General features: G+C 51.9%; 1 protein-coding gene across 1 annotated transcript in view; it reads right to left on the reverse strand.

Annotated features, from left to right (window-relative positions):
- Nucleotides 1-13,232, reverse strand: part of CCBE1 (collagen and calcium binding EGF domains 1) — a 244,664-nt gene that overhangs the window by 17,147 nt on the left and 214,285 nt on the right. The window contains exons 5-6 of the mRNA XM_062201757.1: nucleotides 11,190-11,333; nucleotides 3,485-3,588 (exon numbers count right to left, since the gene is read on the reverse strand). Coding sequence (XP_062057741.1) covers nucleotides 3,485-3,588; nucleotides 11,190-11,333 — 248 coding nt within the window. The remainder of the gene's footprint in view (nucleotides 1-3,484; nucleotides 3,589-11,189; nucleotides 11,334-13,232) is intronic.

Here is a 13,232-nt window from a genome sequence, read left to right on the forward strand (position 1 = left end):
TGGGTCTGGCATTGTGGCAGAGCAGGTAAAGACACTGCCTGCAGTGCTGGTTTGAGACCCGGCTGCTCTACTTCTGATCCAGCTCTTTGCTGACGTGCCTGGAGAGGCAGCAGCAGAAGGCCCAAGTGCTTGGGCTCCTGCACCCACATGGGAGACCAGGATGAAGATCCTGGCTCTGGCCTGGCCCAGCCCTAGCCATTACAGCCACTGGACCAGTGAACCAGTGGATGAAAGACCTCACTCTCTCTGTAACTCTTTCAAATAAATCATCTTACAAAACCCAGTTTTTATTGGAAAATAAAGCACAGATTCTGTGTGTGTGTGTGTGTGTGTGTATACACCTTAGTACATTATTAGACAGCAAGGACCCTTGTTGACTTAAGTCAACAGAAACAACTTTGCCAGCCACTCCGACCCCCTTCTATCTCTCTGTGTGCTCAGCCTCCCCCTTCTCCCACAAAATCACCAACCACTATCTTGACTTTTATATTAATCATATCCTGTTAAGATAATTCACTGTCCAACTGTGCATGCCGAAACACTATGGTCTAGTCTTGTCCGTTTGAAAAGTGATAGCTCTCTTAAATTCCTCTAACAGGTTGCTGGTTCATTTCTCTTTCCTCCACACACTATCTGTTGACAAACCCAGGGCATTTGAGCTGGAACATTTCCCACAGTCGGCTGACTGCATACTCAGGGCACAGCCCAACACGTTCACACACCATTTTATCCTGTGGGGTTGGCCGCGGCCCAGGACACCCAGTATCTACTTCTTGGCCAATGTTTATTTGGGCACATGTCCTATGTTCACTCCTGCACAGAACAGATGGCACCAGCACTAGCAGGCTGACATTCAAAACCACTGGGTTCTTCTCGATGTTCTTAATGTTGTATTTATGAGATGCATGCAAATAAAAAATAAATAACAGAAACAAAACTCAACTGATGAGCCAGAAACTGGCCCAGGAGCAGAAGAAAGAGACCTAGGTTTTAGCCCTGGCTCCCTGGGTCACATCTCTGTGAGTATCTTTCTTACAAGGTATATAAGAACTACAATTGGAAATATAAAACTGTTCCATAAGCTACAGATTGCCACTCACTGTAACAGGTGCCTTTGAAAACTGCTCCTCGCCATGTTCCTTGCAAGTCAACATTGGCTCCTAATTGCCACAATGCACTTGGAGGGAGCCTTTGGCCTAAGTTGATCTCTGGTCCAAGCCAGTTGCACAGATTATTCAAACACTGAAATTTCTGCATTTCTCAGCAGGGTCTGTGTGCATGTGTGTGTGTGTGTGGGGGGGTGTAAGTGGGGAGTGACAGGCATTTTGATACAAGTTTTCCAGCTTCCTTTTACTTCTTCTTGTAGATCATAGATTGCAAACGGTCAAAGGGAAGTCAGACAAGGACTTAGCAACTGCATCTTTGAACCTGGGAAACTTAGCTCCACGGTTCCTAAAGATTACTCTGGCTGAGAAACACTTGCCCACAGAGCTGGCAGACTGCATATAGGGGAGGAGATGGAGGGCAGCTTTATGCCTTGAGACAGCAAACACTACCTCCCCTAAGCTCTAAACTTCATAGGAGTGGGGAAACTTTTTTCTGCTGAGGGCTGTTTGGTTATTTATAACATCATTCGCAGGCCATACAAAATGATCAACTTAAAAATCAGCCTGCTATAGACTGAATTTTGAGTCCCACCTGCAGTTGCCTTGGCAGGACCAGACCAGATGACCTGGCAAGCCCTGAGGACAGGATGTTCCCCACCTCTGCAAAAAGCAAAGTTGCTGCTTCTTCCAGGAACCCTTTCCTGGGTTTGTTCAAGAAATACTAGTATCAATCCAAGTTCAACCTAGGGATACTGGTGTGAGACATCCTTATGTATCACTTTGTATTTATAAGGATACTTTTTTGCTTCTTATCCCCATTAGATCACAAACTATTTAGGGTCAGATGTGCGTTTTGCTCATGACCATACGTCAAATAAACACCTCTGTCTGCTGAAGTTGATCACATCTTCAACAACGTCCGAGAGGCCTGCAAAACCACTTCTCTCTTCTCAGCCTTGTTTGCTTAACTGGTAGCTGTGGTTCTCATTAGGGGCTGGCCGCATGTTTGTTGAACATGGGAAAGAGATACTGTCCTGTGCTCACCCTCTGCCCTCTGGAGTAACTGACTGCCAGAGTTCAACAGATTAGATACACCTCTTTGATGTGCTAAGAGCCTTGAGTGGAAAGAATTAAACAAATAAACCAGAAAGCTTACATTTTATCAGCGTCAGAGCAACTTCTGTCTTGCCCGACACACTAACAGATCAACTGCCTGCAGGTAGAATAAATGTTGTTCACTTGGGTCCAGGATGGTGGTTCAAGAAGTCATGTCATCAGCTCCGTCGTGGGGCACACTCACAGCAGAACCACCTGTGAGAGCCAACATACCGTTCCACCAGGTCTCCGAGGAGCCTTGTCAACATCAGGTCAGTTCTCAGCCAGGGGCCACAGCAGAGAGCTGGACTGGAAGAGGAGCAACTGGGACTAGAACCCGGTGCCCATATGGGATGCCGGTGCCACAGGCGGAGGATTAATGAAGTGAGCCACGGTGCCGCCCCCATCATGGGATCTTAACGCTGCTTTTTTTCTTTTTTGGGTAAAGATTTATCATTTATTTGAAAGGGAGTGAGACAGAGATTGATCTTCCATCCAAATGGCCCTGACAGCTGGAGTTGGGTCAGGCTGAAGCCAGGAGCCCCATCCCAAGCCCTTGAGCCATGATCTGTTGACTTTCTTGGCGCATCCGTAGGAAGCTGGATCAGAAGCAGGCTAGTGGAGACTTGAATTGGCACTGTGATATGGGACGCTGGTGTCTCAAGCAGAGGCTTAACCCTGCTGCACCACAGTACCAGCCCCTCAGGGCTCCAGCCCTTCCCTTCCCTTGGCTGTGCCTGAGTTTTGAATAGGATTCAGGCAGATGTGGAGTCCCCAAAGTCACAAGTCCTAAGAGTGATGAGAATTTAACTGTGGTGCTTCGGAGGCAGGACTCCATGGAAGCTCCTTAGGGCTCTGGGGGCATGGCATCGGAAGGCAGTGGTCGGAGGGTAGGTTACACAAGCCCAGCTAGCAGCCTTTCCTGCTTCTGAGGTTGCCAGGTGACTCTACCTGCACACGTGCTCTACCACTGCAGACTCCCCCGATGGCCCAACGCGATGGAACTGCCCGGTCTGGAATGGGAAACTCCACACCGACTTCCTTCCTGGTGTCTCGATGCATAGAAGGCTGATGAGTGTGCTATTGTGTTGTCCTTTAGGGGATCGGCTCTGGGGTGGGTGGGTAGGCAAAGCCCCCCATCCACACCTAATTGGATCACCTGCAGCCACTGGGCAAGGCAGATGAGGGGTTATTAGCTTCTGGTTTTCCTAAACATGCTTCCGCTCCATCCTAGGCAGGCCCTCTCCCCATCCCATCCCTGACCCCACGTGCTCAGCACGTACCTTCTGCTTCAGCTGCAGCACCGTCTGCTTCACCTGGTGGAACTCCTTGCACGTGGCGCAGCAGGTGCCGGCTTTCAACGCGTTCTCAGACTTCTCCTCTCGCCCTGGGGGAAGGAAACAGGCTCAGCTGCAGCTGGGAGGCTGGAGAAAACCCAGACCCAGAGCGCGAGTCCCAAAGGTCAGCATCGGGGCACCGCAGCTGAGGGTGGAACCTGTGAGGGGATCTTGATTTCACACTTCTCACGGCCCCTGGCAGCACACCCCGGGTCAAGGAGTGACAGGGTCCCTGCTACCCTTTAGGCGCAGTTGCTACTAGACATCCCAGGAAGACTCTGGTCTTCCTCATCCACGTGTGAAAATGTGACCACGAACCTTTAATCAGCGCATTTCCGGGAGGCAGGCTCGCTAACCGACATGATTTATGCTTGTCTCACAGGGCTGATGTTCACACACTATAAATACCCAGCAAGCTCAGGAAACAGGCCTGGTCTTTACTGCCTTTGATAATCCAGGTCTCTAGGGGGAGCAAGGGCAGGCTGGGTGGGGCTAGGGACCGGCACTGGGAGATGACATCACCGACAAGGGAAGCCACCATGGGCAATGTGCCACGCTCTTGCACACCCGCCAACCTGGGGCCAAACTGGACAGGCAGCAGGGAAGGAAGTCAGCCCTCCTCACTGGGAAGGGCCTCAGTGGCCACTGAGAGCACTGGGCAATCCAAGGCAGTCCATAAATTCATCCTTTTTTTTTTTTTTTTTTTAAATGCGTAAGTGGCAATAGGGCCAGTAACCGAGACCAGTGATCCTCCCGGCACTGGAGCGAGCTACACGGCTTGTACAGTGAGGCCACCTTGCCATGAGGACTAAATTCAAAGTGGGAGGCAGCAATGGCAGGGGTGATGAGCATGAGGCTGAGTGTGTGTCTGGCAGGCAGGGCACCCTAAGCTTTGCCAGCCTAGCAGCCCTCTGTGGCTGGGCCAAGCACACTGTGTGGCAGAACCACCATGAGGCAGAGTGCAGGTGGGTCACGTGTCACCTCCTAGTCATTGCTTTGTGCTTCCCGGCCCACGTGGTCGCCCTACCATTCCTGTCTTCTATGAAGCCCTCTCTCCTAGCTCCACTTGTCGAATCTTCCCAAGACCTGGGTCAGCTGCTCTACGAGGCACCCCCTTCTCTACTCAGAGACATACAGCAGTCCTGCGAGTTCAGGCAGCATCTACAGCCATCCCACACACGTTCTGTCTTCCAGGCTTCCATGAGACTGGGCTGTCAGTGCACACGCCAGGGTGTAGGCCACCCAAGAACTATGGTCACTTCTCAGGAGATGTTGGTGGAATGCATGGGGAGGGGTTTTGCAGTCCCCTTCCCCCAAGTTCTTGTTGGAATCTTAACTCCTTATGCTTAGCATGTGACTTTATTTGGAAAAAGGATCATTGTAGACAAAATTAAAATTATACTGAAGTAGGGTGGGCTTCTAACCCACGGACATGGGGAATTCAGACATGGACATGGAAATAGGCAGATCAGCAGGTGAAGGCAGAGATGGAGGGGATACAGCAGGAGCCAAGTACCGAAGATGCTGGCAAATGCCCTAAGGCTGGGGCAGGCAGGGGCTGGGTGGTCCTTCTCAGTCCAGAGAAGAAACCAGCCCTGCCGAGGAGAACCAGAGCTGAGATCAGCCTGCAAAGCAGGAAAGTGGCGCGCGCAGGAGCGATGGTTCGCATGCAAATGCCTGAGCTGTTTCCTGTTCCTTTGTGGCATCAAGAGTGGTGGTGCTGTCCCACGACCAGAAACTCCCACGGGTGTGGGAGTGAGGACAGGGGACTCTGTGAAGCCAGGTGACTGGGATTCTGGTCCCGAGGCCGTCTGTCAGTGTCTTTCAGCTTGGGCAAACCACAGCCTCTGAGATGGCTCCCTGGAGGGTAAAACACCACCCCTCTCACTTGGAGGGGGGACGGAGGAAGAGTCAAAATCACACAAGGGCATCCCCAGAACGGGGCCTGATGCCAGGCAAGTGCTGGTTGTTGGTATCATTGATGATGGTTCAATTCCCTGGAAGATTAGAGGTGGGGCAGGACACCCACACCACACTCTTAGCAGGGTATGAAGACGAGCAAGGACCCAACCTTTGTGTGTGTGGACCTAGAACACAGAGCCTACTCGGCACAGAGCCACATCCACCTTGCAATTTTTCAATGATGACATCAACGTGGGGCTAAAAATAGCCTCCCGCACATTGCATTCATTTACGTAGACACCTGGGTAGGTGTCTCTTTGTATTTTCAGTCCTCTGGATGAACGCCGCCGTGGGCAGGCATTTGAGTGAGCAAAGGCTGGTGCTGCCTCGACGCCTAAGGTTTCTCTGCAGTTTGTTCAGGTTTTAAAGGCGCAGTGTTACTGACGCACCACATGGGGGCATGGAGAGAGCAGAACATTCAAGTGCATACTAAGCGTTAGAAATTCAGTGTCTGAGCTGTCCTATTAGCCACTTCTAACAAACTTCGAGAAACCAGGGTGCTCCCAACCTATTTCCTGTGGGCAGTGTCACAAATGAACAGAGCATGCTTGCTGTGAGAGGCTCACTGTGCAGATCTGCACGTGAGAATCCCCTGGGGGACTGTAAACAAGCCTGTGGCATCTGCAACTCCCCCCAGCCACCTGGGGTCAGGGAGGCAAGAGCATCAGCATTTTCAAAACCCCCCTAGGTGATCTGGAGGCTGAGAGCCATTGATCTGTGTGTGAGTGCAGCCAGAGAGTGAGATGAAACACCTGGCCATCTGACAGTCTGACCATGAGTGACATTCAGGGTCATGGTCACGTTATCAGAAGAATGAACACCAACAAGCCCATTAATACGGAGCCTACATTTCCTTAATGTGTCTCCCCGCTGGCTCCAGCTACGTTTCCAAGGAGAAAATCAAAGCTCCCAGAGTGCCGGAGACAGCTAGTGCTGCCAGGTGGGTGGCAGCCTGTCCGTCCCCAGAGGGTGTCTCTGTGCACGCCCCTTCCTGGTGTCTCCCTGGGCCTAACGACCCTCAGCGGCCCTGTTCCATTTTAAATCCCCCCAACCTCAACGTCACAGACACGGGACCATGCAGAGAGAAATGGGGGGGGGGTAGTCAGGAGGGGCAGTGGCGACTGTGGGGCTCTTGTGGACACACAGCCACTTCCATGGAGAGGGGCGATGTTGGAATTTGGGCTCAGGAATGAGTCCAGCAGAGATGACGGTGCCCAGCTGCTGCCTCTGATGCTGCGGCACCCGGCGCTCTCCTGCCCCAAACACCTCCTACTGCCCAGTGCAGGGCTGGGGCGGTCACTGCTCACCGGTCAGACCCTGAGACCCAAGGGCTCTGTGTACAGGGTACTGAAGCTGGATGTGTGTCCTGGGGGGAGCCTACAAGGCATCGCCAGGGAGCCACAAGGCATCACAGCAAACTTGGGGAACCGCTGCGGGAGGGTCAGAGGGTCCCCTCAGAGCTACCTTCCTGTCCACAGATGAGGAAACAGCCCCAGAGACTGCCAGGATGCCCCGGCCAGCTGCTGCTGAACCAGCTCTCCCGACTGCCAAGTCAGGGAAACTTACAGGGCAGTGAAGCTCTCAAAGAAATGAGTCCAGGGTACTTTTCTTTCCTTTGCCAAATCATCAAGGCTACCCCAACCCCCTCAGACACTGCAGTCCCCTGAATTGTGACTTCAGGGCTCAGGGCATTCGATGGCCCTGTCCTCTCTCTTCATTTAATGCTGTGTATGAATCACTCCTCACAATACCTCCCTCCCTCGACCCCGGGTTATTGGTGTTGAAATGTTTTTCTGAGCAGAACATAAAACCAAAGGCTCATCGTCTGTGCCTACAGGGTGTGTCCAGGGCCGGCGACACACTGAAAATTAACTGCAGAGAAAGGTGCTGTCTGGGGAGTGTGATGAGCACAGTTGTGTCATTTTTTTTAAGGTTTATTTCTTTATTTGAAAGGCAGAGTTGCAGGGAGAGGCAGAGACAGAGACACACACACAGAGAAGCTGTCTTCCATCTGTTGGTTTACTCCCCAATGGCCAGGCTGAAACCCTGAGTCTGGAACTCTATCCAGGTCTCCCACATGGGTGGCAGGGGCCATCTTCCACTGCTTTTCAAGGGACATTAGCAGGGAGCAGGATCAGAAGTGGAGCAGCGGGAACTTGAACCAGCACTTGTATGGGATGCCTGTGTTACAGCTGGCAGCTAACCCGCTGTGCCACAACACTGGCCCCCAGTTTTTTGTTTTTGTAAAAACTACTTGTAGCTGGTATCTCGGGATCAGGAGGAGGAGGATAAGGAGGGAAAGGAAAGAATTCCAGTATGAGAGTAAGCCTTGCAGGGAGCAGAGTGACGATACATCACGGACAATTGCTCCCTCCCTCCCAGGACAGCGTGGGTGGCTGTGACGGACCATCTCTGCGTACTGCAGAATTCAGAGGGGCGCTGTCTCGTTTCGTCTGTAAGTCGTCGTGCTGTCCACAGCAACTTACTCCCCTCCGCACCTGAGCTGTGTCATGTGCTTACTAACATCCTTGCCTGAGGGTCGACCAGACAGCTCATCAATTCTGGCCGCCTGAGCTGAAGATCTTTGAGGCTAAGTCAGTATTTTCCAAGCCATGTTTTTCAGGAACCATCGCCTGAGATGTCTATAGGCTTTCTAAGAAATACTTTTGGGAAATGTGGGCTTAATCAAAGTTTATGTTTCTAAACAGCATGCTCTCAGACCTTTCTTTTCTTTTCTTTTCTTTTTTTTTTTTGACAGGCAGAGTGGACAGTGAGAGAGGTAGAGACAGAGAGAAAGGTCTTCCTTTACCGTTGGTTCACCCTCCAATGGCCGCTGCGCTGATCTGAGGCCAGGAGCCAGGCGCTTCTCCTGGTCTCGCTCTCAGACCTTTCAAGGTACTTGCATGGCCAGTCTTTAAGCAGCAGGTGCAGTTAGATGCAGTTCTCCAAACATCTGAGCACCGGGCCCAGACAGAGAAAGAAACATTCAGCACCTCACGGGACCCCAGAGTTCTGCAGAACACAACGTCGGGGAAGGGCTGCAACAGATGGTTGAGGTCAATCTGTCTTTATCCATAACGGATGCTACAGAAGGCACAAAATCAAGTCTCAAAGATACATCCCTTGTAACACACTGCACAAAATGCTTATTGAATTTTCAGCCAGAAAAGTCACACTGGTCATCTCAATAGCTTTCTTCCTCACTTACCCTTGTCTGAAACGTGGACATCTTTCTAAGGGACAGTTCATCTGTCGGGGAAGGAAACAGGTGTGTGTGGTCCCAGTACAGACTGAGCATAAGGGACTGCTAATGTCAAAGATGCAGTGAGGCCATCTCTCCCGGCCATTGCTGGGCCCACAGTGCTGAGGGTGGAGGCACAGCTCGTGCAGCTACATCACCACACTAACTCAGAGCCATCCCCAGGCCCAGAGAACAGCCGGAATTCCAACTCCAACACCAAAGGGAGAGAGCAGCTTGCTTGCAGACCTATGCATCGACACATCTGTGGTTAAAAGGCTGCACTCCATTTTTCCAAGAGATTCTTCCTTTTGGTAAGGCTCATAATCTAACACGCTAAGTGACACATCCCTGCCCCAGCCCCATCGTCTCCACCATGGGACACAACGCAGAGATTTTAATTTTCTTTCTTTTTTTTGACAGGCAGAGTGGACAGTGAGAGAGAGAGACAGAGAGGAAGGTCTTCCTTTACCATTGGTTCATCCCCCAATGGCTGCTGCGGCCGGTGCACCGCACTGATCCGAAGCCAGGAGCCAGGTGCTTCTCCTGGTCTCCCATGCAGGTGCAGGGCCCAAGGACTTGGGCCATCCTCCACTGCTCTCCAGGGCCACAGCAGAGAGCTGGCCTGGAAGAGGAGCAACTGAAACAGAATCTGGCGCCCCGACCGGGACTAGAACCTGGTGTGCCAGCGCCACAGGCGGAGGATTAGCCTATGGAGCTGCAGCGCTGGCCTAGATTTTAATTTTCAATGCAAGAAAGCATGGCCTGCCCATCTTCCCGCCAAGGAGACCATTCACACTTTGCTCCAGGCACACACCTGAACAGACAGCCTCCAGATGCTTCAGGCTTTTCCAAAGTGTCACCAAGCCCCGAAATTCATTCAGATGACCTCACATCGTCCTACCCAGAGCTGGCTCCAACTGCAATTCTGCCTTTGCTTCCAACATATGGCAGCTTCCTCGTGACTCTCAACCAGTCACTCCTTAGCCTGTTGCTTTGTAGATTTCCCCAGGGGAGGCAGCTGGACCCCAGCTGTTAGCTGTCCTCAGCTGGAGGGAGCTGCACCCACCAATCACCCTCTCCTGAGCGTCAGGGTGGGGCTGGCGTCTTCGCGGCTCTGCACTGCTGGGTCCCTGTGAGCTACCTTCACAGCCTCTCTCCACCTGGGGCCCGGCCAGGCCCAGCCAGCATGTCCCCCAACCTCCACAATGTTCCAGCATCTCCTACTCCAAATGACTAGTGACGGAGCCCAGGTCACGTGGGACCTGGCCGCAGGCCTTCTAAGGGAACTCGTCCTGCCAACCGTCCATGGCCAGTCGAGTTCATCCTGCTTTCGAGTTTATTTCGGCTGGAGGGCCCTGAGGACTGCTCCAGTGGGCCGACATCCCACGTTGACATCACCAGAGCTGCCTCACCAGCAAATCAGGGCGTTTTGCACATCAAAGCATTCCCTCCAACTCCAGCATCAGTTGTGAGGCCTCTTTATCCCCCCCACCCCTTTCCTCCTTTCTCTCATTTTTCTTTCCTCCTCCAACTCAAACTAGCAAACCAGCAGCCGGGTCACACGCCTGAGTGACGCACCAGCTCAGCTGAATCGGTGGTGACCGGAAGAGGCAGCGTTCAGCCACTCTCTCCCATCGGCTGTGGGCTGACCCTTCTACAAAACACAGAAGTGCCTTGCTAGCAAAACAAAACAATACACAGCCATCAATTGTTGGATTTAAACAAAATTCCTCTGTCAATTTGGTATAAAAATTTCTAAACACTCTCAATTTCTGTTTTTATTCAGTCACGAGTGAGATAAATAGTTCATGGACAGGCACAGGGCATGCACTGGAGCTGGGATAGCCCTCATGGGGATTGTTACCTTACATGGGAATGTTTCAAATTTATATTTCAGCCTGCTTTCTCTGAGGGAACACAGTGCCTCTGGCCTCTTCTCTGCACACCTTGGGTTCGGGTAAGCACTTAACAAAGTCCCGCTCATCTCTCCAATACCATGGCAGTGTGCAACACTGCCTCTGGTGCACACCGGCTGGCACCTCATGGCATCAGGTGCACCATTCCACTTTCAGAGTCTGAACTCATCTTCTCCTCCCCAGGCCCCACATCCATCCATGCAAGTTCCCCTGCCTGCCCAGTGATCCCCGAGTTATTGCATGCTAGGTGCATTTCTGTGTTATTTCTGTTACATAGAATACATAGTATTTAAGTGTATATATATATAATGTACGTATAATACACATATAGAACATATTTTATATGATACCTAAGTACTTGGAAATCATACAAGAAATATATATAATTATGAGAGTATACTATGCATTATACATGTCTATATATTACTAATACACACAACTAAATAATTCTACCTGTGTGACATGGAAAACCCCGAGGGGCCATCTCTATCCAGCAGAGACACCTGTATCCCCGGGGACACTGCCCACTCACCGGTGTCGTTGGGGTACTTGGTGCACGTCCTGCCGTCATCCTCGCGGACGTAGCCCTCCTGGCACTCGCAGCGGTAGCTGCCCGCGGTGTTGACACAGATGTGCGCGCAGAGTGTCTCGTTGCTGCTGGCGCACTCATCGATATCTGTTTGGGACCAAACGCAGAGAATACCCCGTCGCAGAGAATTCACTTCCAGCCCGACAGAGGACACTGGTCTCGGCCCTTCTGTTTGTGTCTGCCAGGGACACTGCCAGACCTGGAGCAGAGAAGCCTTGAATAAAGTAAGCACTGGACACACGGGAGGCTGGAGGTGGCTCCAGGGGCGGCGTGGCCAGGTGACGGGCAGACCAGTGGCACAGGTGCTGCCGACCTGCAGAGATCTCACTAGAGAACAATGACAGCGAGGCCTGCCCTGGCGTCTCACCTGCTCTGCTTGAGATAACCCAGAGGCAACACCCTTGGAGGAGCCAACTTTAATTTTTTCTCCTTCTGGGCATGGAGGGTGCAAGTACCCTAGTGTAGCAATGGCTTTTTTTTAAAAAAGACTTTTATTTGAAAGAGTGACAGAGAAAGCGACACACACACAGAGAAAGAGAGAAAGATCTTCCATACACTAATTCACTCCCCAAATGGCCACAACAGCCAAGACTGGGCCATAGATAAGTCAGGAACATGGAACTCCAGCCCAGTCTCCCACATAGGTACGGGAGCCCAAGCGCTGGGGCCATCTGCTGCTGCTTTCCCAGGTGCATTAGCAGGGAGCTGATCAGAAGCCAAGCAGCCAGGACTTGAACTGGCACTCATATGGGATGCTGGCATCTCAGGCAGTGTCTTAACCTGCTGTGCCACAATGCTGGCCCTTGCTAAGGGATTTTAAATCTCCTTTTATGACTGTAGGTTCCAAACAGCGTGTCAGTGATTCAAAGGTCACTTAGGAATGGCTCCTTCCTGATTATGAGACATGGGGACACCTGGGAAAAACTATTTCTGATAAAAGAAATCAGTTCTAATAGCTTAGGGGCGAGTTCTCCCCAGGAAGTCTCTGCTTCTCCAGCAACCTGAAGATATGGCCCTAGGAGCTGTGGACATGAGCCCTGAACCCCTCTAAGCAGCAGCATTCAGATCAGAGCTAACTGTGCACATCACATACTTGCTCCCTCTGCTCTGGATGGAAACAAAGACATTTCCCACTGCGGGAGGAGAGGTGGACCCAAGCCCAGCATTCATCATTGGCTTGAAGACTGTGGGGGAACAGGACACAGTGCCCCAGACTGCACACATGTGGTGGGCAGACAGAGCCCAGTCCTCAACTTGAAGACAGGCTCAACTTCCCAGCCACTCCCTGGACAAGCTGCCAAGGACCCAACCCTGGCGGGCCCTGGTGTCCCAAAATGAGCACACTCCATTGGCTGTTGCCCTGGCAGTAGGTGCTATGCCATCTGGACACCAATGTCATCGCTGGCCCCTCCTCTGCAATGCCTCTGGCTGATGGCCTTTCCCCATGTCCCCGCCCTGTATCTCTGGGTGAAACTGTGTTGTCCAGAGAGGCAACAGAGTTGTCAGGATGTTTCCACATGGGTCTATGAGGCTCCTCTGTCACTGAGCATACCGCTCACTATCTCCACACTCATCCTCAGTGCCGTGACTCCGTGGGTACACAGGGGAAGCCAGGACTCTTACTTTATGTTCTTTATAAGTGGGAGAAGGGGAGAGGGAGGGAGTGGGGGAGCAAGGGGGAGGAGAGGGATATCTTCTACTCACTAGTTCACTCCCCAAATGTCCCAATAGCTGAGGCTGGACCAGACCAAAGAAAGAAGCCAGGAGCTCCATCCGGGTTTCCCACAAGGCTGGCAGGAATCCAAGTATTCGAGCCATCATGTACCGCCTCCCAGATGCATTAGTGGGAAGCTGGATGAGAATTGCAGAGTAGGCAGGACTCAAAGCAGGCACTTTGAGTTGGGATGTGAGCATGCCACGTGGTGGCTTAGTCTGCTGTGTCACAACTTCAGAGACAGGTTAGCCATGGGCTGACCATACTTTTAA

This window comes from Lepus europaeus, chromosome 9, assembly GCF_033115175.1.
Source record: "Lepus europaeus isolate LE1 chromosome 9, mLepTim1.pri, whole genome shotgun sequence".
NCBI lineage: Eukaryota > Metazoa > Chordata > Mammalia > Lagomorpha > Leporidae > Lepus > Lepus europaeus.